We start from the raw sequence: 26,165 nt of genomic DNA on the forward strand, positions 1-26,165 counted from the left end.
GCAGTAAAATGCTAAATCTAAACCAAAGCTCTCAGATTCAGAGCACAGCCCAAAAGTTGTAAAACTGAGATGGTTACCCCACAGAATTAAAACTCGTGTTGTTTTGAGAAACGGTTGTTTTTAGTATTTTTTCATCTTTGTTGAATTTCGCACATAAGTGGGCCCTCTACCATCTACCTCGTTTACACTGAATTCTCCAGTAAACCCTAGCATAACTAGAGCCACCCAAGTTTCTTCCAGTATGCGCTTTACCCGTTCCCTATAAATGCACATACTTGCTACATGAGGAAACAGAAGTGCCCGTGTACTGAATAGGAACCATTCATTCGACTGCACTCACAGCACCCCTATGACGTGGGAGTGTGGGTGGAGCAGTCAGAGTGTAGAGAAGAAAGGGAACGCCCAAGTCCTACAAATAGGAAATAGGGCTCGTTCAGATAATGGGTACGTTAAACTGTCAATGTTTATTGAATGAGTTAATGTTTTCAAATAAGCATAATAGTGTGTGTCCGTTTCCTGCCACTGTGGCAAATGCCGGATAGAGTTACTAAGGAAAGGTTTATTTGGTTCATTGCCTTGAAGTTTCCAGTTCACTACTCACAGGCCTCTGGAGAAGGCCGGCAGCTGGCATCATGGCAAGAGCAGTTGGTGGAGCAAAACGGCTCACCCATAGTTCTCTTACAAGAACATGCTCCCATCATCTATCTAGCCAACAACCCAAAGACCTCTACCAGGGTTCACCCCTGACTGAGTTCCACCACCTCCCCATGATGCCAAGCTCGGGACCAAACCTGGGTATTTAATGTTTTCTAAACATAGACGGGGTCTCATTACATAGCCTAGCGGTGGCTGACCTTGAACTCACAGAGCTCTGCCTCCTTGGTGAGATTAAAACCCTGTATCATGCGCATCGGATCAGCTTCATAAACCTAGCTATGAGTGGGCAAATACTTATGCTAACTTTTGTAATTCTCACGTGATACAATTTCCCCTTATCTCAGGAGTTTCCAAAACTCAAACACCTCCCAAACCTACTTCCTCTTGCTTTTGCCGGATTGGCACCCAGCCTGCTGCTGAGCTCGCTGTTGTCTCATTTCCCTCTCCAGAGGACCAGGGGCGACCTTGGCCATTCAGCTTAATCCTGTTCACATTCCGGGGAAGCCTCTCCACTCAGCTGACTCCGGGCCAACAAAACGTTTACTGCTTGGCGGGTTTTATCCTCTTCCTGGGATTGGCAGAAAAGTTGACCTCCTACAAGGGCTGGGCACCAAAAGGGGTCCTTTTGTGGGAGGCACAACTGAGTGGTTGGCAGTGGCCACCTTAGGGCCTGCTGTCACCTTTCTTGAGGCCTCAGGCACTCCCAGAATAGGCTGCGTCCTGTGGGATGGATAGGAGCTCAAGTCTCGGGATTCCTGTAGTCCGACATCAGTTTGGGTTTCGGTTCCGGTGGGTTTCAAGTCAGAGAACAGCAACTGGCTCAACCTCCGCGAAGGGCGGGCCGATCACCACGGCGGCACCAATCCCGGGCCGTGCCCGCTTGCGGACGGTGGTGGATCCTGGGTCTCGGACACTTAGTGACGGAAGCACCAGGTCGGGTCATGCTTGGTGGAACGCTCTGGCTGCTGCTGCTGCTGTTGCTGCCACTGCGACCCCAGGGCACGCAGGACCACCGCGGGGCCACAAGCTCGGGGCAGGAGGACGAGGAACCGGCCGCTTGGCCGGGCGTCCAACGCCTGAAGGAGCAGCTGAGGACGGTCGGGACCCTCTCCAGACGGTACTGGGGGTTCTTCAGCTGCACTGTGTGGCCTGATCACTGTCATGACCAGGAGGCCCCCGCGCCGCCGCTGGGTAAGGGCGTCCCCGCCGCCGACCCCCTTGCTCCCCTGCCAGCCTCACCAGCGTCGCGCCCCTAGCAGGAGCAGCGACACCTCCGCGGATTAGGAGGCCTATCACTGCACATCTGGTGCAGCCCCTGGGGACAGCAAGGGGTCTGACTGCCTACCGCCCCTCACCTGCCCTGATTCCTCTAGACACTCACAGTTTCCCTATTCTTGCCTTACTGATGACTCAGGGAAAGACCTTCATAGACACAACCGGTAATTGTCCCCAGTCCCCCAGATACATTCGCTGCTGTGGCTCATGGAAGCTGCTCTGGAGCACATGCTGGAGCCTGGCTGGGAGTTGGGACAGAAACTCCCGTTTGAGCGCGGTCCCTGAGGAACCTCAGGGTTGACTCTCATCACTGCCCTGCCATCTCATAGCATCTCCTTTCCAGGCTGGAGCCTTCCTCTGTGGGGCCGGTGGTCGCTGGATCGCCTCACCGAGTGGTTCTGCCGCTTTCAGGACTGCTGCACCGCTGGCGGGGACTGCAGGATCTCCAACAACTTCACAGGTTGGAGCTGGCATTTCCAGGGTCCAGGGAATCTGTGGGGAGGGGGGTGGCGACTGCGGAGAAGCGACTGGTGAGAAACTTATCCCACGACATTCCCCCTCCCCAATAAGAGGACAGTCAGGTCTGCGGTTATTTGAGGGTCTCTTCTGACAAGACTTTGAACTTTGATTTCCAGAAAGGACACCCTCCAACAATAGGAATGACAGGGTGCCAACAATGATGGTGTCCTTAGCGGATAGGCCGTTCTACCATTTAGGAACAAATTTCCAAATACTTCCTGTGTGGGTGTTTTCACGGAGCTAGTGCTCAGGCATGTTTGGCAAGTGCCCCGCCCCAACCCTTCTGTTTTTTGAGAGTGTGGAGATATTTAAATCAGGGGCAAAAACCGTTTATCACACCCCATTCCCGGTGCCCCACGTGCTGGGGACACCTATTACCTGCAGTTTAAGGGTGTGGAGCTTATTGGGATCTTTGAGAACCACAAACATGTCACAAACACACAAGGCAGCTGGCAGGAGACACAGTAGGCTAGGCCCTGTCACCATTTGTCCCAGTCTCTTCTGAAGATGTCTCTCCAGCCATGCCCTACCAGCCCTGAGGAAGAATAGCCCATCTCTGTTGCGGTATCTGCACCAGGCATTGTGCTGAGTTCTGCGGAGGATGAGAATCCAACACAGCCTGCCCCCTTTCAGGAGTTAGGACCAGACCATGAATAGCAAGCAATTTCTCAGAGGATGGCTGAGAGTACAGAGCCAGAAAGCTGTTCCAAAATTGTGGCTAAAATGTCCCTAAGAGCCAGAGAGGTGGCTCAGGAGTTAGGACCCTCTTTTACCAAGGACCTAAGTTCGATCCTACCACTCACATTAGCCACTGCCTATAATTCCACTTCTGAGAGAGCTGACACTTCCTTCTGGTTTCTGCAGGCAGCTGCACTCTCTCCATAAACCCATCACTCACACACACACACACATACACATGATTTAAAAACAAAAATAATTTTTTAAATGTAATTTTTCTAGGGGTTGGGGAGATGGATCACTTGGTAAATTGCCTGCAGGGCAAGTCTGAGGACCCAAGTTCTGATCCCTAGCACCCACATAGAAGCCGGGCACAACATTGTACCCCTGTAACTCCAGTGTTAGGGGCAAATAGACAGGTGGGTCTCTGAAGCTGTTACTCGGGCTGTCAAATCAATGAGCAATAGGTCCAGAGACAGACCCTGTTTCAAAAAAGGAAAAAGTGAGAGATTATCTTCACACGCGTGCAGACATCCATACCCACAGGCACACACACAACACACACAGTGTTCCTGTGTAGTCAGGTGTGCTGTTCTACCCATGAGGTGGGAAGATCATGAATATAAGGTTAGCCTTGGCTATGTAGAAAGACCCAATATCAAAAGCCAAAACAAAACAAAAAATAAAACTCTAAGTTAAGCAGCAAATGTCGGTGGTGGGTATAACCTGAGCTTCTTGGTTTATCTTGATAAAGTAAGGCTGCGGGGGGGGGGGGGGAAAAATGGGGGGGGAAGCCTGCATCCTGAAAGAAACAGGAAGTTATTTTCCATTTTAAAACAATCCATACCATTCCATGGATGAACATTGCCCTATCAAACAGCCTGTGCACCCCAGCCTCCCCTAGCCTAGCTGCATGAATACAAATAAACACTAACCAACCTTCTCCCCCTGTGTTTTTTATTGCGTTAGGTGAATCTAGTGCATGCTTAGTGGATTTAGTGCATGCTTAGGTGGGTCTGGTGCATGCTTAGTGGATGTGGTGCATGTTTAGTGGATCTAGTGCATGCTTAGTGGATCTAGTGCATGCTTAGTGGATCTAGTGCATGCTTAGTGGATTTAGTGCATGCTTAGGTGGGTCTGGTGCATGCTTAGTGGATGTGGTGCATGTTTAGTGGATCTAGTGCATGCTTAGTGGATCTAGTGCATACTTAGTGGATCTAGTGCATGCTTAGGTGGATCTGGTGCATGCTTAGGTGGTCTAGTGCATGTTGCAAGTAGTTTGCATTTTTAACTCTCCACTGTGGCATTTAGCCTCAAACACAAAACCTGTTCTGACAGAGGCCCAGGGCTTAATCCTTAGCAAACTTTCCTGTTTCCCCAGAAGCAGCTCCTCACCTGGAGGTTGCCTGGAGTTCTCCCATTCTACCTCTTGCATCTCTGTCACCTTGACCACAAAGTAAACATTGGGTTACTTAATTAGAAAAAGTGCCAATGGGGCATATAGTGCTTGTCATACAAGCATGAGAATTTGAGTTCAGTTCCCAGAACCCACATAAAAGCAAGGCACAGTGACACACACACTGGGGTGGACAGGAGGACCCCTGGGGCTTGTTGGAAAAGCCCATGTAGCCAAACCTAGCTCTGAGTTCAATGAGAGATCTTGCCTTAAAAAAACAAGCCGGAAGCCCAGCAATGGTGGCACATACCTTTAATCCCAGCACTTCGGAGGCAGAGGTAGGTGGATCTCTGTGAGTTTGAGGCCAGCCTGGTCTACAGAGTGAGTTCTGGGACAGCCAGGGCTGTTACACAGAATCTCAAAAAACCAAAACCAAAACAAACAAGCAAACAACAACAAAAACACAACAAGGTAGAAAGTAGTTGAGGAAAATGCCCAGTCTGAACCTCTGGCCTCTGCATGCAATCGCCCTACACACACACACACACACACATGAACACATACTCACAGGAAGGGAAGGGAAGGGGGGTGAGGGAGGGAGGGGGAGAGGGGGGGGGGCAGGGACAGACCAGCAGTGACTCAGGTGTATCTGGAGCAGGATCTAGCCCAGGGTGGAATCTCAGGGTACACACAGGTCAGGAAGCCTGACATGCATTCACATCAAGTCTCTGCTCTCCCTTTAGATGACCACTGCTCTTCAGGGCCTGGAAGTCCAGATCTGCGGCCTCCTAGTCCTGATACTAGGGGAGCCGGCTCTAAGTGGCGGGTCTCCTTTTGTGACACCAATGGTTTTGAAGTGAAGCAAGGTGATGGCAGTGTTCTGTAGTAGACTGTTACCTGCCAACGTTCCAGAACTCCCTCTGGGTCTACTTGATAATAGGGTAACTGCTGGCACCTTACCCCAGCTCACAGCGCAGCCTCCCTGCCTCCAGTCTGTGCCCCTTCAGAGGGCAAAGGAAAGCAGGCCTGGCCTTGGGAAGCTGCTCTCAAGTATGTGCAGGGTTGGGGTGGGATGACAGACAGCTTGAGCTCCTGGATCAGGATGGGAGCAGGTACGCACTGTGGTGGATCCTGGAAGGGTAATTCTGTTTCCCCGGAGTTCAGTCTTGATGTCTCAAATTCTTCAGCAAATGGCCTTTGAATACCATCTGCTGTGAGGTCTGGCTTCTTGCTTCTTGCTTCTTGCACAGGGATGGGGGGCAATATTATACAGGCCACATATTTCTGTATTGTCTCTGCAGCCAAGCTCTCAAGCCACAATAGCAGCTGAGGTGCTAAAAGCATCTTCAGACTGGCTGTCTCCGGAGCTCAGGATGCTCATGTTGTGTTGCTCCTTTCTTTGTAATTATGAAGATCGCCTGAGAAGAGGTGTTGATCCAAGCTGGTGACGGAGCTGGCTTTAGTCCTCCTATCCCGGAAACAGAATGCTAATGAACATTCCCCTCCCCCCCAGCTGTTTGGAGAATAAACCGGTGATCTTCAGGATTTGAATGAACCCTGAGACTCCCTTCTGTTATTGCTGTGTGAACTGTGTCTCAATTACTCCCGCGCCTCCACGCGGGTCCAGAGAAATAGTTTATGTTGGGGTTAGACCCGACACAAGGATCAGATGAATCCCATCAGAAGAGATGGGATGCGGGATGCGGCAGGGAGGCGGTACACACACACCCCTGTACCTCTCACTCTGGCCTCTTTTTTCCTTCCAGGCTTAGAATCAGACCTGCGTGTGCGACTGCATGGCCAGCATCTGGCTAGCGAGCTGGTCCTAAGAGCTGTAAGGGGCTACTTAGAGAAGCCCCAAGGAGACAAGGCCCTGGCTCTGTCATTCCATGGCTGGTCTGGCACAGGCAAAAACTTCGTGGCCCGGATGCTGGCGGAGAACCTGTATCGGGATGGACTGAGGAGTGACTGTGTCAAGATGTTTATCTCCACCTTCCATTTCCCACACCCCAAGTATGCGGACGTGTACAAGGTGAGGCCGCAGCGCTGGCGAGCCGCTCTGGCCCGGCAGGGGTGGCCCGGCAGGGGTGGCCCGGCAGGGGTGGCCCGGCAGGGGTGAGGCCCCTGTGCCAAGCGGAGATACTGCCACCACCAGGAGGTAGGCTTCAGAGCAGGCGGGGGACAGGCAGCGGCAAGGACAGAACCTGTCCGCAGGCAGCCTCGAGCTGCAGGAGCCAAGCCTTGTTTCCACTACACCCTCGAGCTGTTTCCATGACCGTTGCACACTGGAGCGCGTCGTCAACAGAACCACGGGTTTTCGTTTTGTTTTTGTGATTTTTTTTTTCTTTGTGTTGAAAGTAGTGAAATGTACCTGGGTGTGGCGGCACGTGCCTAATTCCAGTACTCGTTGGCTGAGGTGGGGAGAACTTGAACCTGAGACCAGCCTGGGCTGCACAATGAGATCCAAAAAGTGTGACTGTGGACTAGAAAAAAGCATAAACTATACCACCCCCTCCCCAAAGGTCACAGCCTTCTTAGCTTACTACAGTTAGTATTCTGAACTCCCCATGGTCTCACACACATTTGCACGCAGTCTTGCACGCATGCACGCAGTCTGGACCCTGCTGCTATCAGACCTCTTCCCGGCTCTTTCACACCATTGGCCTCCCAAGATCTGAACTATGCTCACTTTTAAAAATGTGGTTGCTAAAAATGGAACAGAAGGCCGCGCGCATCTAGACAACAGTGTACTACTTAGCCACACTCCAGCCATCTTGAATAGGCATATCATGGCATATCATCATATCACATCATATGTAATTCCTCAGTTCTTCTTCCCATAGCAGCTTGTTACATGCCAGCAGGCTGGTGGACCAAATGTTCCTTTACTGTTTTGCTATTTGGAGTTTTGTTTTTTTTGTTGTTGTTGTTGTTGTTGTTGGTTTTTTTACTTACACATGTAGTAAAATTAGCCTGAACGTAAGCAAACAGCCGTGACCACACCCATGTTGGCTCTCAACTGTAATACTTGGGAGTGTGTAAACTGGGAAAATTATGTCAGCCTTGAGGACAGAGCTTGCCTGAGTCACCTGATAGTTTCAGTATGGCCTTGGAAGGCAAGGGCAGGGTGTCCTGAGACTCAAGACATGCTCTTGTCAGGCGGTCGACAGCTGAGCTTCCCTGGAGGAATTCTCTGGCGTCGACTACAGCCAAACTGCTTGAGGATCCGCTTCCCCACTAGAAATCCGACAGGTACACACACTCACATGCCTGGGTCGAAGGGATGAGGATACCGAGGAGGCTGAGATGGATAGATAGGTAGTGTAGATTTTCCAGTGAGAAGCAGCTGTGCCCAGCTCTGAGAGAATCCCAAAGCTTATGTTCCGTGGAGGGTTTACTGTCTTGTGGTAACTAACCCTCAAGTGTGGTTGGCAGCCTCTGGGCCCTTGAGCCTTTCCTCTATCTCAGTTGTTGAGCCCAGAGTCTCTGTCTCTGGGGACTGAAGTGGCCCTTAGCTCCAGGATGGGACTTACTAAGTCCTGGAGAAGGCACCTGGCTGGTGCTTGTTTCCTGCCGGAGGGGCTTTTCTCAGGAACTTCCCAGCGCGTCTTCCTCCCAGGTGGGGATGCTCAGCGCAGGTACACGAGAGTCACCTGGGAAGCTTAGTACCAGGTGGGGCCCAAGCCAGGGCTGGGCTTTGGTAGTTATTGGGGGTGGAGCCCGGCTTCGGTGCTCCACTGCCCTGAGGAAACAGGAACCCATGCTCCTCCGAGGTCTGAACTCCTGGTGTCCTGTGCAGGAGGAGTTGAGGTGGCAGATGCAGGAGACCCGGCGGCGCTGCCAACAGACCATGTTCATCTTTGACGAAGCAGAGAAGTTGCACCCGGGGCTGCTGGAGCTGCTTGGACCGCACCTGGAGTCCAGGGTCCCCGAGACCCAGGGCGTTGAGCCGCCGCGGGCCGTCTTCCTCTTTCTCAGGTGGGTTTGAGCAGGAGGTCGGGAAGTGGGGACTGATTGTCAGTGCTAAGGCCTTCCCAAAGCCAAAGCCCCACAACTTGGAAGCAGGCAAGGGACGCTGAGGCCTCCCTGCCCGCCCCTCTCCCCCAGCATTCGGCAAGAGCTGGAAAAGCAGAGCTGTCTGTCTGCGCAGCCGCCTCACAGGCCTTTGCAAAGCGCATCAGAAGCATCAGGGTTTTTTTTGATTTTCCGTTAGCCTTTTTTAGGTTTTTCGTGCGATGTGTTTTGATCGTGTTTACACACACATTCCAACCCCAGTCACTAAATCCATTCCTTACCTTCCTACCCATCCAACTTCGAGTCCCTTAAAATAAAACGAAGAAAAAACCACATCAGGACCAATTTGTTAATCCCAAATATTCTTGAATGTGTGACCACTGGAATGGGTTCATCTCACCAAGGACTACAGGAAGCAAATAGAAACTCCCCCTTTCTCAGTAGCCAATAATCGCCCAGAGCTTCTTAGCGTGGGACTTGGTGGGATTTGGCTTGTCTTGGGCTTGCATAGACTTTGAGCGTGCTGTCACAACTGCAGTGACTTCATAGGCGCAGCCGCCCTGCAATGTCAAGAACTCTTGTTTCCCTTAGCAGTCTACCACCCCTGGTCTTACACTCTTCCTCCTTCCTCTTCCGGAACGATGCCTGAGCTGTGGAGGAGTGGGTGAGGTGTTTGTGTTTCATTTGGAGCTGGGCAGACTCTTGACACTGGGCTCTTGTTCAGTTGTGGGTCTCTGTGTTAATCATTGACTGCAAATAGCAGCTTTTCCGGCCGAGGCCTGAGAGATGCGCTATGGGTCGGTCTAGAGATAAGTCATTAGGAGTTCGTTTACTACTATGTACATTTAGCAGAATAATACATCTCCTGTAGGGCCAATGGCGTGTCTAGTTATTGGTTCTTGGCCCAGTAATGTACAGGTATTGGGTTTCAACGTATGGTATGAGACGTAGAGCCACCAGAAAGTGGGGGTTACTCCCATGCCTTTTTTCCCAACATCTTTTTTTTAATTTTTTAATTTTTATTGAGCTCTACATTTTTCTCTGCTCCCCACCCTGCCTTTCCTCTCCCCTTCTACCCTCTCCCATGGTTCCCATGCTCCCAATATACTCAGGAGATCTTGTCTTTTACTGCTTCCCATGTAGATTAGATCCATGTATGTCTCTCTTAGGGTCCTCATTGTTGTCTAGGTTCTCTGGGATTGTGATTTGTAGGCTGGTTTTCTTTGCTTTATGTTTAAAAACCGCTTATGAGTGAATACATGTGATAATTGTCTTTCTATGTCTGGGTTACCTCACTCAAAATGATGTTTTCTAGCTCCATCCATTTTCCTGCAAAATTCAAGATGCCATTATTTTTTTTTCTGCTGTGTAGTACTCCATTGTGTAAATGTACCACATTTTCCTTATTCATTCTTTGGTCGGGGGGCATTTAGGTTGTTTTCAGGTTCTGGCTATGACAAACAAAGCTACTGTGAACATAGTTGAGCACATGTCCTTGTGGCACGATTGAGCATCCTTTGGATATATACTCAAAAGTGATATTACTGGGTTTTCTAATTTTCTGAGAAATCACCACACTGACATCCAAAGGGGCTGTACCAGCTTGCACTCCCATCAGCAATGCAGAAGTGTTCCCTTTACCTCACAACCTCTCCAGCATAAGTTGTCATCAGTGTTTTTGATCTTGGCCATTTTTACAGGTGTAAGATGGAATCTCAGAGTTGTTTTGATTTGCATTTCTCTGATGACTAAGGATGTTGAACATTTCCTTAAGTGTCTTACCTGTCTTTCAGCCATTTTAGATTCCTTTGTTGGGAGTTCTTTATTTAGATCTGTATTCCATTTTCTTATTGGATTATTTGTTCTTTTGATGATCAATTTCTTGAGTTGTTTGTATATTTTGGAGATCAGATCCCTGTCTGCTGTGGCGCTAGTGAAGATCTTTTCCCATTCTATAGGCTGTCATTTTGTCTTGTTGTCTGTGTCCTTTGCTTTACAGAAGCTTCTCAGTTTCAGGAGATCCCATTTATTAGTTGTTTCTCTGTGTCTGTGCTACTGGGGTTATATTTAGGAAGTGGTCTCCTGTGCCAATGCGTTCACGTGTACTTCTCACTTTCTCTTCTATGAGGTTCAGTGTGGCTGGCTTTATGTTGAGGTCTTTGATCCATTTGGACTTGAGTTTTGTGCATGGTGATAGATATGGATCTATTTTCATTCTTCTACATGTTGATATCCAGTTATGCCAGCACCATTTGTTAAATATGATTTATTTTTTCCACTTTATATTTTTTGCTTCTTTGTCAAAATCGGTGTTCGAAGGTGTGTGGATTAATATCCAGGTTTTTGATTCTGTTCCATGGATCCTCCTGTCTGTTCTTATGCCAATACCAGGCTGTTTTCAGTACTGTAGCTCTGTAGTGGAGTTTGAAGTCAGGGATTGTGATGCCTCCAGAAGTTTTTTTATTGTATAGGATTGTTTCGGCTATCCTGTTTTTTTTTGTTTTTTGTTTTTTGTTTTTTGGGTTTTTTTTGCTTTTCCATATGAAGTTGAGTACCGTTCTTTCAAGGTCTGTGAAGAATTTTGCTGGGATTTTAATGGGCTTTCCCAACATCTTTCAATGTTATTTACCCCTTCCTATATTCCCTCCTTTACTTTGTCTTCCCTTCCCTTCCCCCAATTCAACTCTTCCTGTTCCCATTATCCCTCCTACCCTTGATGCCAGTGTGCCCTAACCCTTGATGCCAGTGTGCCCCAACCCTTCATGCCAGTGTGCCCTAACCCTTTATGCCAGTGTGCCCCAATCCTTTATGCCAGTGTGCCCTAACCCTTTATGCCAGTGTGCCCCTAACCCAACCCTTTATGCCAGTGTGCCCTGTCTTCCCTCCTTTGAAAACCTTTCCCTGTGGCCCCGAAGTGACCTCTGTGAGTAATTCCCACCCACTGAAACACACATATCTGAAAGTTTGAAGTTAACACTCAGAAATGAGAGGAAGCTTGCTATTTGTCTTTCTGGGTCTAGGTTATCTCAAATGATTGGTTCTAGCTCCGTGCATTTGCCTGTGAATTTCATCATTTCAGTTTTCTTTTTTTAAAAAAAATATTTATTTATTGTGTATACAGTATTCTGTCTGCGTGTATGCCTGAAGGCCAGAAGAGGGCACCAGACCTCATTACAGATGGTTGTGAGCCACCATGTGGTTGCTGGGAATTGAACTCAGGACCTTTGGAAGAGCAGGCAGTGCTCTTAACCGCTGAGGCATCTCTCCAGCTCCATTTCATTTCTCTTAACAGTTGAGTGATATTCCATTGTGTAACTATGCCTCATTTTCATCATCCACTCATCAGTGGCTGGACACCCAGGTTTTCATAACCTAGCTATTTCATAGTGGCAACAGCCATGGATGAGCATATGTCTCTATGGTAGGAGATACAGTCCATTGGCTATATGGTCGAGGCTGGCACAGCTGGGGTGTGTGGTCACTCTTAGTTTTTTTTGGAGTCCTTGCACTGATTTCCACAGTGGCTGCACCAGTTTGCACTCTCAACAGCAGTGAGTGTCTCCTTTCCCCACATCCATGCTGGCATTTGTCTTTGGGGGTTTTGTTTGTTTGTTTTTTTAATCTTAGCCATTCTGACTAAGGTAAAATGTAGCTGGAATTTCTTTGGATCACCAGCTCCCAAATAAAATGACACAGAGCCTTATTTATTATGAAAACTTGGCCTTAGCTTAGACTTGTTCCCAACTAGCTCTTATAAACTTAAATTAACCCATTTATATTAATCTGTGTTCTGCCACGTGTCTCACTGTCTCTCCTCCATACTGCCCATCCAGAGTGCTCTGTCTCACTGGCAAATCCTACCTCTCTTCTTCCCAGAGTTCCTAGCTCTTCCTGAAAGTCCTGCCCGTTCTCTCCTGCCTAGCTATTGGATGTTCAGCTCTTTATTAAACCATCAGAAGGTGCCGTGGCAGAGATACATCTTCATAGTGTGCAAAAAGATTATCCCACAACAGTAAGATGACATCACAAAGTAGTTTTAATTTGCATTTTACTTTTAGTTAAGGATGTTGAATTTTTTTTTTAAATGCTTCTCTGTGTTGACTTATGTCAACTTGACACAAGCTAGGGTCATCAGAAAGGAGGGAGCCTCAGTTGAGAAAATCTCCATAAGATCCAGCTGTACGGCATTTTCTTAATTAGTGATTAATGGGGGAGGGCCTAGCCCATTTGGGTAGTGCCATCCCTGGGCTGGCGGTCCTAGGTTCTACAAGACAGTATGCTAAGAAAGCCAGAAGCAAGCTAGTAAGCAGTTCCCTCCAGGGCCTCTGCATCAGCTCCTACCTCTAGGTTCCTGCCCTGCTTGAGTTCCTAGCCTGCCTTTCTCCAGTGATGAGCAGCAAAGTGGAAGCAAAATAAACCCTTTCTTTCAGCTTTTGGTCATGGTGTTTCATCATAGCAATAGTGACACTAAAACAGCCATTTTTATTCCTTTTAAGTTTATTTTTATTATGTGTGTTGATTGGTGTTTTGCCATGGGTGTTGGGTCCTCTGGAACTGGAGTTGCAGACAGTCCTGAGCTACCATGTGGATGCTGGGAACTGAACCCGGGTCCTCTGGAAAAGTGGGCAGTGCTCTTAACCACTGAGCTATCTCTCCAGCCCCACCATTTGTATTTCTTTCATCTTTTGAGAACTCTCTATTTAGTTCCATGTCCCATTTTTAATTGCTTTTTCTTGATGTTTAATTTCCTGAGTTCTTTGTATACCTAGGCTCTAACCCTCAGTCAGATTCTCCCCACTCTGCAGGCCGCTCTTTGCTTGAGTAATGTTTGGTGTGCAAACATCTTTTGGTGTCATTAGATCCTGTTTACTAATCGTTGCTCCCAATGCTTGTGCGACTGGGGTCCTGTTCAGAAAGTCCTTCCATGTGTGTATGAGTTCAACTTTATTTTCTATTTTCTCTATTAAATTCAGGAAATCAGTTCTGATGTTGGGGTCCTTGATCCACCTGGAGTTGTTTTGTACAGGTTGAGAGATAAGAATGAAGTTTTATTCTTCTACATGTAGCTGTCCAATTTGACCAGCACCATTTTTTTTTTTTTGAAAATGCTGCCTTTTCTCAAGTGTGTAATGTTGACATCTTTGTCAAAAAGTCAGGTGACTGTGGTGCATAGATTAATATATGGGTCGTTGATTCTATTCCACTGATCAATGAGTCTGTTTTTATCCCAGTACCATGCTGTTTGTTTTTATTAGCACAACTCTGTAATGTAACTTAAAATCTAGGATGGTGGTACCTCCAGAAGATTTTGTTGTTGTTTAGGATTGTCTTGGATATCCTGAGTTTTTGTGTTTTCATGTAAAGTTTAAGGTTTATATTTCAATTTTTATGAACTGCATGGGAATTCTAATGGGGATTATGTCGAATCTGTAGATTGCTTCTGGTAGGATGGTCATTTTTACAGTATTGACCCTACTAATCCATAAACCATGGGAGTTTTTCATCTTCTGTACCTTACTCAAGTTTTCTTTCTTTTTTCTTTTTCAGTCTCTTAAAACTTCAGTGTACATGTCTTTCACTTCCTCAGATTTATTCCAAGATTTTTGAGGTCATTGTGAATGGAGTCAATCCCTTGGTCTCTGTCTTGGTGTGTTTGACATTTGCATATGGGAAGGCCACTAAGTTTTGAATGTTTTATATTTTGCTACTTTGCTGAAGGTATCAGTTGTAGTTTTCTGATAGAGCCTTTAAAAATATTATTTATTCATTCATTCATTTATTTATTATGTATACAGTGTTTTGCCTGCATGTATGCCAGCATGGTACCAGATCTTATTACCGATGGTTGTGAGCCACCATGTGGTTGCTAGGAATTGAACTCAGGACCTCTAGAAAAGCAGCCAGTGCTCTTAACCTCTGAGCCATCTCTCTGGTCCCTCTGATACTGTAGGATATTTTACTCTTTTGGCTTTTTGGGGGGCCCACCACCCAACTCCCAAATAAATCACGTATGGAGGCTTATTCTTAGTTATGAATGCCCAACCTTGTTGCCAGCTTTTCTTAAATTATCCCGACTACCTTTTCCTCTGGGTTTTTATATTTCTCTATTTCCGTATACCTTTCTTTCCTTCTTCTCTGTGACTGGCTGAGTGGCTAGCCCCTAAGGTCCTCTTCTCTTTGTTCTTGGGCTCCTCTCCTCCCAGATTTCTCCTTCGGTTTATGCTCTCTGCCTACTAGCCCCACCTATCCTGCCTCACTATTGGCCATTCATCTCTTTATTAGAGCCATCAGGGGTTTTAGTCAGGCACAGCAACACAGCTTCACAGAGTTAAACAAGTGCAACATAAACAAAAGTCACACACCTGAAAATAATATTCCCAACACCCTGGTGGTGGAGCCTTTAATGTATTGAATCGCATCATCTGCAGTCAGAGATGCTCTGGCTTCTTCCTTTCCTCGGATCCTCTTAGTCTCCTTCACTTGTCTTGCTCTCTAAGACTTCACACTGTGCTAAACAGGGTGCAGAATGGATATTCTGTTCATTCCTGATTTTAGTGGAAATGCTTCGAGTTTTCCTCTGTTTAGGATGCTGTTGGCTGTGGGCTTCCTGTGGATCGTATTTATTATGTTGAGAAAAGTCCCCTGTATCCCTATTCTCCCCAAACTTTTATCATTAATGGGTGTTGGATATTGTCAGAGGCTTTTCTGTCTAATGAGATGATGATCTGTCTACGTATGTGCTGGATTTTGTTTATTGATTTACATATGTTGCTCCATCCCTGAAGCTATAGAATGAAGGTGACTTGATCATGGTGGTAATGGGTAATCTTTTTGATGTGTTCTTCAATTCTATTTGTATATATTTTATTGAGAATCCCTAAATCTGTTTTCATTAGGGAGATTGGTCTATAATTTTCTTTTTTCTTTTCTTTTTTTTGGGGGGAGAGTTGGGGGTTGGGGTCTTTGGCGTTGGTATGAGGATAAAACTGGCCTATAAAAGGGATTTGATTAAGGAGTTTTTCTGTTAGTTCAAATGAAATTCTGCATTGAATCCATTTGGCCCTGGGGTTTATAGTTAGGTGCTTCTTAACATTAGAATCATTTATTTTATTTTTTACCCATTTTGCCAACATGCATGTCTGTGATAGTTGGGAGATTTTTAATTACTGCTTCTATCTCACTGGATGCTGTGGGCTATCTCACTGGATGCTGTGGGCTATCTCACTGGATGCTGTGGGCTATCTCACTGGATGCTGTGGGCTATCTCACTGGATGCTGTGGGCTATCTCACTGGATGCTGTGGGCTATCACTGGGTGCTGTGGGTCTGTCTCACTGGATACCATGTGCTGCTGTGTGCTGGCTGTCTTTCAGCAGTGCTAGAGAAACTGAAAATGAGGTGTGGCATCGGCAGAACTGCATACAGACACACAGACTTACTCTGAGGGCCAACACTTAATTCTTCATTTTATTATTTATTTATTTATTATTATTTTTTCTCTGCTGGTTGCTCTTCCTTCTTTGTTCTTTTTCTGTTCTACCCTGTTGTTTTCCTTTTCATGGTCGTAGTTTCCCTTCTACTTTCCCGTGACCTTTCCCTTCTATATCTTTCTTCTCCTTTCCTTCTTTCCTCCGCCTTCTTATTCTTCTGTCTTTTGCTTTGTTTTGTTTTTTGTTTGTTTTGGTTTTTTGAAACAGGGTTTGGAGTCTGTCCTGGTACTCACTCTGTAGACCAGGCTGGCCTCGAACTCACAGAGATCTGTCTGCCTCTGCCTCCTGAGTGCTGAGATTAAAGGCGTGCGCCACTACCACCTGGCTCCTTTTCCCTTCTTATATCTCTTGTTTTTCTCTTATCCCCCCAAGACAAAAATTTCCACACAAGAAAAGATTACCTCATAACCACAAGTTACTTACTTTCCAAAAACAAATTAAAATCCTTACATAGGAAGAAATCACATTAACACCACAAGTTACATGTTTTCCTTAGAAGGCCATAAATAGTTATACATTTTTTTGTATTAATTTTATCACCGTAACATTTTCCCCCACAAAGCAATGATTCTTTCATAACTGATCAGCACAGTTTTAAGCGAGTCAAGTATATTCCAGCGCAGAGCTGTCTGCAGCTTCAGTGTGGCAGAGTCCTACAAAGCTTCATTCAGGTGGTCCAGCTAACCACCTATTCTTCTTTACACATAATAGGGTCCTTTAATTTCCTTTTACAACTTTGTTTATTCAAGGTGCATACAAGGGCCTGTGATTAATAACTGTAAGCTACACGACCAAGGAACTCAGGCCTAAGCTTGGGTGCATGGACATTGTTGGGGACCCTTCCCCAACTTCCTCGGTTATGGATGACCCTGGGTAGTGCCGCAGAAATCAGGACACGGGATGCAGAGTAGGAGATACAACTGCATCCTTTATTGCAAAGCCAGTGCTCTTTTATAATACTCAAATCATGATTCAAACTAGGTTCCCATAATACATGAAAATTGTTTCATAAACTAATAACTTTGTTGCAAATAATTTCAAGAGCTTTGTGCCCTAGTTAATCTAAACAAAAAGCCTGGTGTTATGGGATAACTCTTGCTGTAATATAATATGTAAAAACACCTCATTAGAAGACAAACTACAACCTAATCAGAGCCTTTGAACTACAGTGCACATTTGTGTTCTCACGAACTGACTATTGGCAGGGCACTCTACTGATGGGAGAGGTTTGCCTCCTCCCAACTTGGTTTGCCAAGCCTGTCAGCAAGAATGCTACCTCAAGTCACCCCTGCACAGAGTTTCTATGCAGTTCAAAACCGGCCCTCCACCGGACACAGCTGCCATCTTTGATCGTCAGCCCGTTTTTCCACAGGCAGAATTCATGGGTTTTTAATGCACGAAACTTCCTTGATCTTATTTTTATCCTCTGTTCATATCTAATGAAGGGGAAGTGACTTTCAGCCTATACTTGGCTTTTTGTATCTCTTATTGGAACAGTTGGTAGAAGAACCCTAATCGTCTTTACTGCCTTAACTGCCAGTGTCTTTTTTACTAACTCAGAAATTCCAATTAAATCATAGATCTAACTAATTATTACACTTATGAGAATCATCTGCAAGTAAACTGCCCAGGGAGGAGTGGGACTTTCCCAGGAAACAATCACACTATGCTAGATACAGTGGGATCCTTTCACCCAGTAATCACTCCATGCCAAATACAGCAGGAGGAAGCAAGGGACAATCTGGAGACAGTTTGCCCACCCCCACTCTGGGCTTTGCTTCTCTAGGGTTTAGTTTGCTATTCAGTGAATTGAGCCCCACAAGCTCCATTACTGACTTCCTCTGACATGACACTGACAGCTATGAGTCTCTTCACTGGATGCTATGTGGGTCTATTCGGATTATTTATTTCATCTTGATTTAATTTGGGCAGGTTTTATATATCTAGAAATTTACCCATTTCTTTTAGATTTTCCAGTTTGGTGGAATATAGATCTTTAATATTTGTATTACAGTTCTCTGAACCTCCCAGGTCTGTAGTAATGCCTCCCTTTTTGTCTCTGATTTTATTCATTTGGATCCCCCTCCTCTCTCTCTTGGTTAACTTGGCTAAAGGTTTGTCAATCTTGCTATTTTTTTGCAAGAATCATGCTTTGTTTCATTGATTCTTTGTATTTTTGTTTTCATTTCTATTTTATTAGGATCAGCTTTGCTTTTATCTCATCCCACCTAGTTTTTTTGGAGTGCTGTTGATCTTGTTTTTCTAAGGCCTTCAGGTGCATCATTATTAAGTTGAGCTCTCTCTCAAATTTTTTCTTTCTATGTAGACATATAGTGCTATAAACTTAATTCCTAGCTTTCATTATGTCCCATAAATGTTGAATGTTGTTGGCCCTTAGACACGACAGCCATCTCTTTCCTTAGATTAGGGAATTTTTTTTCTTAAGATTTATTATTTTTAAAATTATGGGTCTGTGCTTTTGTGTGGGTATGTGCATGTGGGTTCAGTGCCTGCCAAGGCCAGAGGTGTCAGATACCCTGGAGTTAGAGTTACCAGAAGTTGTGAGTCACCAGATGTGGGTTCTGGAGTATGAACTCAGGTCCTCTGAAAGTATACAATGTGCTTTTAAACACCAAGCCATTACTCCAGTCCCTGGGAAGTCTGTGATTTTGTTGAAATACTTTCTGTGCCTTTGACCTGGGCCTCCCTTCCTGTACCTGTGATTTGCAGGGTTGGTCTTTCTCTAGCACCTCAGGGTTCTGCACATTCTGTTCTTAGGGTATTTGGGGGTTTGTCATTTTCTTTGACTGTGTGATCTGATCCCTTCTCTATTTTGTCTCCAGACCCGAGATACATATATATGTGTGGTATATCTTTTTGTACACTGTGAAGATGTGTTGTTCTCATTGTTTTAATAAAGAGCTAAGTGGCCATTAGCTAGGCAGGAAGAGGTTAGGTGGGACTTGCAGACAGGGAGAGAGTGCTGGGATGAAGAAGGGCGGAGTTGCCAGGAGATGCAGGGAGAAGCAAGATGGACATGCTGTGTTGAACATAGATTTAAAAAAAATACGGGTTAATTTAAGATGTAAGAGCTAGTTAGTAACAATCCTAAGCTACCCCCTGTGTGATTATAATTAATAAGTCTCTGTGTGATTATTTGAGAATTGGCTGGTAGACAGAACATTCTGCCTATATACACGACAGGATTTTTTCTATAGAACCTGGCTGGCCTAGAACTTGCTTTGTAGACCAGACTGGCCTCAAACTCATAGATCTGTCTGCCTCTGCCTGTCAAGTGCTGAGATTAAAGGCATGCAGCACCACTGCTTGGTGATCTTGTTTATTATAGCTATTTTGAAATCACTGTTGTATATGTCATCTAAGCTGATTTTTCTTAGACATTATTACTATGGAAGTAGTAATTTTTGGTGGAGATTTGTTTCCACTATTCCTGGGTGTTTGGCAGGGTGGAGACTCTGGCTGTGTGCAGCTCCATGGGCAAGCAGCTTTTTCATGAATTTGTGCCCCACATCGGATGCCAAAATGTTGTTGTTGGGTTTTCTTTTACTCTTGTGAGTGAAACATGATCCTAATTATTCTTAATAAAAACCCGGAGTCAGCTGTCAGGGTGGAAGCTGAAAGATCAGAGACATAAAGGACCAGCCACAGTCACCTCTTACCTCTCTGACTGCTCAGACTAGAAAGGGCCAAGATCCTGTCTCTACCCCACTTATCACTTCCTGTCTGTCTGTACAGACCTCCGGACCTCTATGGTTAATTAGTGGCTAGCTCTGCCTCTGATTTCTAGGCAAGCTTTGTTAGAACACAGACAAAATATCACAACATTGGGACCTAGGCATCTGTACTTCTGTTGTTGGTAGTGGTTCTGGGTGTGGAAATCTTGTGTCTGCTTTGTTGGGTGGGTGTTTGAAGCTGTTTCCTGTTACCCAGGTTGTCAGGTAGTTGACTGAGGCTTAGGTTTGAGTCTTTGGGTACTTCAGTGTTGAGGTTCCACTGGGGTCTCAGCAGTTCCAGCTGAGCTAAGATAAGTTAGGTTTCTAAGACCAGGAGCATACCTACTTACTGTTGAGCTAGAAGATTCTCATAGTGAGTCTTGGGGAGGTGTTCAGAACTTTTCCTCAAGCAACAGTTATTGGGGGAGTTGGTGATATGAATCTAGAATCCCTGTCTGTGGTGAGGAGGGAGGGCTGAGGTAGAAGGCATTCACAGGAAATGTGGACCTAGGCAGGACGTAGAGGTGGGTGGGGTTGCCCTTGTGGGTCTAGTTCCCTTTCCCAGAGAGGAGCAGTCCTTGGGTCATGGGGATGGGCGAGGTATGTAAGACAAGGATGAGTGGAGGTGGTGTCAGCAGGCCACACTCCTGCATAGAGACAGGGCTGCTGTGGGGGTTCGTGAATAAGAGCTCTGGTTTTCAAGTCAGCTATTTGTTCTAAAATTAAGCAGAGAACAAACCTTGACCATTTCTCAGGATCTCTGCCCTGTCAGGGTGGTCCCTTCTCTGGAGTATAGAGTGAAGGGGAATTAGCAGGGGAATGTGTGAGCGGTGAGCGAGAGCAGCTACTCCAGAATGGCTGTACTTTTGAGCCATGTACCTAGATCCTCAAAATGGCTTTGTGGGGAGCAGAGAAGAAATGTGTCAAGTATGAACGCTTCACCAAAGCCCCTTTCAAACCCACTGCTTACTCCCTAGCCATGAGGCACCCCTGTGGGATTTTCTAGGCTTTTGGATGCCCTGGGGAAGTAGGAATGATTTTCCTCCTGGCTGAACTGTGGAAGGCAGGTTTGGGGTTAGGGTGGCTCCTCAAGACAAGATGGAAGAGATTTAAGCCACATGAGTTTATGCATGTGGAAGGCAAGGACAGCATTGGGCTGAGGATCTCAGGGTGGTCTTAAGAAAAGGGAGGCATTTAGTAAGAAATATGCAGAAGGATATCCCCCATCATTTGGTGATGTACCCCGAGTGCTAGTGAAGACTGAGCAGCATCCACAGTATTTAACCCTTTCTGAGACAGTGGCCTCAGCTGTCCATGACAGGCTCACACACAGAGATGGCTGAATATTAACTAAGGCACTGACTCTCCTACCCAGTTGCTTCACAACTTGGTAAAACTCTTTCAGGGGCCGAGAGAGTGACCCAGTGACTCTCCTTGCCCAGTGTGACCCAATGACCCTCCTAGTTCATGGGGGACATTTGGTCACTGACCAGGTGGCAGTGGCCCTGCCCTTTCCCCTACAGACCTGACCTCAGTGGACTGACTGAGACCACGTAGTTACACACACACATGGGTTCACATGGGCAAAGGCGGGGCAGGGAGATGCCACTGATAGCAGCCGAGCTTGCCTTCTGGGGAGCTCATGTACCCAGGAGCTCGTAGAGAGACATAGCGCTGGTTTCCAACAGCTCTGCTGCAGGCTTGCACCAAGAAGAGGCCATGGGCCACTCTGCCAGTGTGTCTCCAGCCATGAAGAACCACAGCCACCCCCTTCTGAGGGTGCCCCAAGATTCCCTGGTATTCTAGTTATGAGGGAATAGTGTTGAGATTTGAGACTCTGGACTTGATTTCTATAATGGACGTCACTTTCTCTCCTCTTTGTGGTAAGGATTCTTGCATGTGTGTGTGCTTGGCTATGTGGAGGCTGACAGTGGATGTCCAATATCACACTCTCTATCTCGTTTGCCTTTATTTTTGTTTGTCTCACAATGTCACCCAGCTGACCTGGAACTCACTATGTAGACTAGGCTGGCCTATAACTCAGAGATCCACACACACACATCTGTCTCCTGTGTGCCAGGAGTAATATGCCATCACACTTGGCTCTACCTAGCTTTTTGAGGCAGGGCGAGCCCCCAGAGGTGAAGTTCTAAGCGCATGCAGCCATGCCCAGCTCTTCACAGGGCTGCTGGGTACCTTTGCCCACTGAGCCCTTCCCAGCCCCGGCACAGTCAATTTATCCTCAGTTTAGACCTGAAAAGACAACCCAAGACCTGCTGTTGAGGTACTGGTGGCTTTTGTCAGCTCTTTTGTGGCACCTGAAGGCACACAGAGTAGGTGATGCCCAGGCGGCCTTGCTTGCCCATCACGGACAACTTTATAGTGCTAAGATTTTGCAAAAGAGCAAGCTTTATCTATGAAAGATACAGACAGCAAGCTAGGAAGCAGCCAGGCTGAGGTGGGGCAGAGTGGAGGGCAGTCTAGCTATGATAACTCAGCAGAATCGCCCGAAGCTGAGCGTCTAAGTGGAACACGCGTGGACAGGATCCCTGCATCTGCTGGTGGTGTCCTTCCCTTCTCAACTAGGGTTTCATTCTCCAGGTTCTGCTTACTGGGGACTTTTGCTCCCACTAGGCTCCGGAGGATATTTTAGGTCTGTCTTAGAGTCCATACTTGGGTCCTGAGGAGTTTTTAGAAGCACAGGTGGTGCTGTTCAAGCTTGACTTCAGAGGCAGCAGTTGAAGCAATCGGGGAACCAAAGCCCATCCCTTACCCGGGCCAGAAGGATTCATGCACTTGCTATAAGTTACCAGAAAAGTAGTGTTGGCTTCTGCCCATGTCTACCAGCAGAAGGCCCCAGAGGCACATGACAGGGCTGGAACTGTTGTCTTGTGCACCCAGAAGAGGGTTGCTAATGTCTCCTTTTGAGTTCTTTTTTGTCAGGGTACAAACAGAAAGGACTTAGAAAAAGAACAATATGGACGTGAGTTATCCATGAACACAGCGTGTGCAGGTGCACAGTGGGTGTTTGTTGCTGTCTTCTGACGAGTGGCCCCAGTTTCTCATTTTACAAATGAAGAAACTGAGGCCCAAAGATATTTGTGATTGAGTATAGCTCTGTTCTTTAGGAAAGAGTTCACAGTTGGTGAGCTTATGACTTTGTTCCCTTCAGCATGCAACTGGCAGGGGCCTGGGCGAGGGAGGAAGCTAGTATGTCTGCTCTGGCATGCAGCCCTGCTGAGCTGAAGATGCTGGGTGGGCCGTGAAGGTTTCCTAGGCTTTGTCCTGTGAGAGGTACAACCTGTAAGTAATACAGAGAGAGAAGACACTGGCTTCAGGCAGTTCAGAAGCAAGCTGCAGACTGAACAGTTTCTGCACAATTACCTGCTCTGAGTGGCCCCGGGACTACACAGAGAAGGGGACAGGTGTTCTTCTGGGTCGAGATGGGAAGGTCTACGTCCTCGGGGCTGAGAAAGTCACTAATCTTATTGGCCTGCTGTCCCCTAGAGACAGTGGGAACAGGGCTACCGTGGCAGTCTCTGGTGGTGGGGCCAGTCTTGCCTCTCTGATGCAGTTATGTACCCAGAAAGCCTCCCAGCTGGCTGTGCAGCAAACACAGAAATCAGACGAGTGGTGTAAGCGGTGTCTGCAGGCTGGAAGTCTGGCAGGGCAGGTGGGCTTGAGCAAGGCCTGGGAACGCCCTTGTTCCACTGGACTCCTCCAGCCGGGGACTCAAGGCCTGGTAAGCCCTGTGGCTGCGAGGGACACACTGCTCTTCATCCGTTTGCTGGGGACGGATGCCTGCTCCAGTCTCTCTCCACCCAGCTAGGGAGGCAGGTTAGGGACTGCAGGACACACAAATGCAAGCTGAGCAAAAGGTTAGGAGTGAACTCTTCTGAGGTATGGGGCACTCTGAGCTTTGTGAGGAGGAATGGAAGTGCTAGACCCCCCACGGTCTGACTTGCGCCTGCCTCCCCTGCTCCTTCACTCACTACATCCCTCATTCTGTGGCCTGAAGAAGCAGGGGAAAGAGTGAGGGTTTTGGACAGGGAGAAGGTGCCTGGTCATCAGCACTTCCTCCCAGTCTCAGGTGGTGGCTCCCTGGGTTTGTCTTCCATTCACTCCTGTCTTACACAGTGTGCAGCCGTCTTCCTGTGCTCAGCCCTGTAATTCTCGACCCTTAGAACACAGGCAGTGCAAAAGAAGCCTTCGCTCCACGCTTCTGTGCTGCAGCAAGCAGCCCAGGCAGACACCACCTCTTTTTTAAAGATTTGTTACATGGCTTGCAGGCCAGAAGAGGGCACCAGATCTCATAGATGGCTGTGAGCCACCATGCGGTTGCTGGGAACTGAACTCAGGACCTCTGAAAGAGCAGCCGGTGCTCTTAACCTCTGAGCCATCTCTCCAGCCCCACCTCTCTGACTTTTAATGGTGTTTTCTAAACTAATTCTCCAGTCCATTCCTTGTCCTCTACCTTTTCTCCATGCCCTATAATCTAGAACAGGTTTCTGAGACATAAAGTGAACAAGGGTCACCACCCTACTTTCTAGCCCCAAATCCTCAGGGCTGCATGGCACCTTCTCTGTAGCCATGGCCTGGCTTTCACGCTTACCTTCTGACCCTTGAAGCCCACAGCCCTCTGCTGCATCCTTGTACGCAGACACCCTCCCGAGTCTGGCAGTCACTGCATGTAGCCTGATGGGAGCTACATGGTTCCAGACTCTCATTCACATCTGACTTGTAGGTCACACAGAACTTGAGTGTTTCCTGAACTGAGCAGATTCACCAGTGTTTACCAAAAGGGTCAAGGGAGGCAGGATGGGGGCGAAGCAGGACAGTGCCTTTCTGCTCTGCCCCCGGTGCAGCCTCCCATGTGGTCAGGTAACACATGGGAGTGAGTGTGGGAACCAACTGCTAACAGGCACTTGTTTCTTTCAGTAACCTTGGAGGCAGTGTCATCAACAAAGAGGTCCTGGGTTTGCTTAAGGCTGGGTGGTCCAGGGAAGAAATTACGATGCAGCACTTGGAGACCCCACTTCAAGCTGAGGTCATGGCATCCACAGGTAAGTGACCAGGTCACGTACACAGGCCTTACCAAGAGCCACAGCTGGAGTGATTAGTGTATGTACCAAATTCAAGATAGTGTGTGTGTGTGTGGGGGGGGGTGAACAGTGTAGGACACAGGACAGTCTCAAACTGTCAGCTTCTGGTAGCACAAGGAAAAGGAAGCCTAAGCTCCCGCCCTGAAAATGCCCTTACGAGGGTCATTGGCCCAGCCAGGCACAGCCATGGTCTCTGATGCCCACAGATTGGCAGATCAGTCCCCAACCGAAGATTGGATGGCTTCACCTGTTTCCTGCACAGATGAAGCCACAGTCCTGATGCTTCTGTGCCTACAGCGGCCACACTACACAGCTCTTGGCAGCTACTGCAGACAGCACTCCGAGAGCTTCATGGGAAACTAGATCTTGGCCAGGTCTCAATTTGGGGCACACCGTAAGTCTCTAGTCTCCATGTAACTTTGGGTCTTTGTTTCAGACAGTAGCTTTGGCTCCAGCCGTCTTGTGAAGGAAAACCTTATTGACTTCTTTGTCCCCTTCCTGCCACTGGAATACTGCCATGTGCGGCTGTGTGTCCGGGATGCCTTCCTGAGCCAGGACCTCCAGTACACAGAAGAGGCCCTGGATGAAATCGCCAAGATGATGACGTATGTCCCCGAGGAGGAGCGGCTTTTCTCCTCCCAGGGCTGCAAGTCCATTGCCCAGAGAATCAACCTCTCCCTGCCTTGAAAGTGACTCACTGTGCTCACTGGATCTGCCAGGCACCCCGGCAGCCAGCGCCACTGCTCCAGCTGGCGTGCAGGAGGCGGACCTGAAAACCACTTGGTGCCTTAAAGACCTACATTCTAGATAGTCTAGAATGCAGGCCAGGAAGTCAGAAAGCCATCGGGAAGTCCAGGTGCCAAAGGGTTCCCAGAATTCTCTTGCAGTCTGCTGGCGCCGCAGCTCTCCGCAGGCTGCAGGACTTGAGCGTAGTCTGTGGTCGCAGGATTCCTGGGCTACAGAACATGGAAGGATGGACATCTGTGGCTCAACGGGAGTGTGCTCCATCCAGTCTGTAGGTGTGGGCTGGCTTTCTGGAGGAAGGGGGGCAGCTTCTGTGTGTGAGCAGAACAGTAAAGGGAAAACCACATGCTTTCAAAACATGCCAGTGATGGGGAGGGGCACGCACCTGTGATCCGAGCTCTCAAGAGGTCCACACTGCCTGGCGAGTGAGGCCAGCCAGGCTTGAAAAACAAAAGCCATGGGTGTGTAGCTAAGGCATATTCTGTTCTTTAGACCAAAAACTTTTTTTAAAATTAGGGGCCTTGCTACAGAATGCACTATGTGTAGATTAAATTTTG

At 47.4% G+C, this 26,165-nt stretch overlaps 1 protein-coding gene across 1 annotated transcript; it reads left to right on the plus strand.

Moving 5' to 3' along the window:
* The first annotated feature begins 1,410 nt into the window (after positions 1–1,410).
* On the plus strand, positions 1,411–25,939 carry Tor3a (torsin family 3 member A). The gene is made up of 6 exons (XM_038349823.1): positions 1,411–1,848; positions 2,276–2,392; positions 6,292–6,557; positions 8,325–8,503; positions 24,701–24,825; positions 25,301–25,939. Exons 1-6 carry the CDS (start codon positions 1,599–1,601, stop codon positions 25,549–25,551), a joined length of 1,188 nt encoding a protein of 395 aa, XP_038205751.1. The 5' UTR covers positions 1,411–1,598; the 3' UTR covers positions 25,552–25,939.
* Positions 25,940–26,165: the final 226 nt, after the last annotated feature.

Source organism: Arvicola amphibius, chromosome 12 (genome assembly GCF_903992535.2).
Source record: "Arvicola amphibius chromosome 12, mArvAmp1.2, whole genome shotgun sequence".
NCBI classification, from domain to species: domain Eukaryota; kingdom Metazoa; phylum Chordata; class Mammalia; order Rodentia; family Cricetidae; genus Arvicola; species Arvicola amphibius.

Coding starts and splice junctions, on each gene's coding strand:
- Tor3a (XM_038349823.1), top strand. CDS start 1,599: ATGCTTGGTGGAACGCTCTGGCTGCTGCTGCTGCTGTTGCTGCCACTG. Junction 2,393..6,291: donor GATCTCCAACAACTTCACAG/GTTGGAGCTGGC, acceptor TTTTCCTTCCAG/GCTTAGAATCAGACCTGCGT. Junction 8,504..24,700: donor GCCGTCTTCCTCTTTCTCAG/GTGGGTTTGAGC, acceptor TGTTTCTTTCAG/TAACCTTGGAGGCAGTGTCA.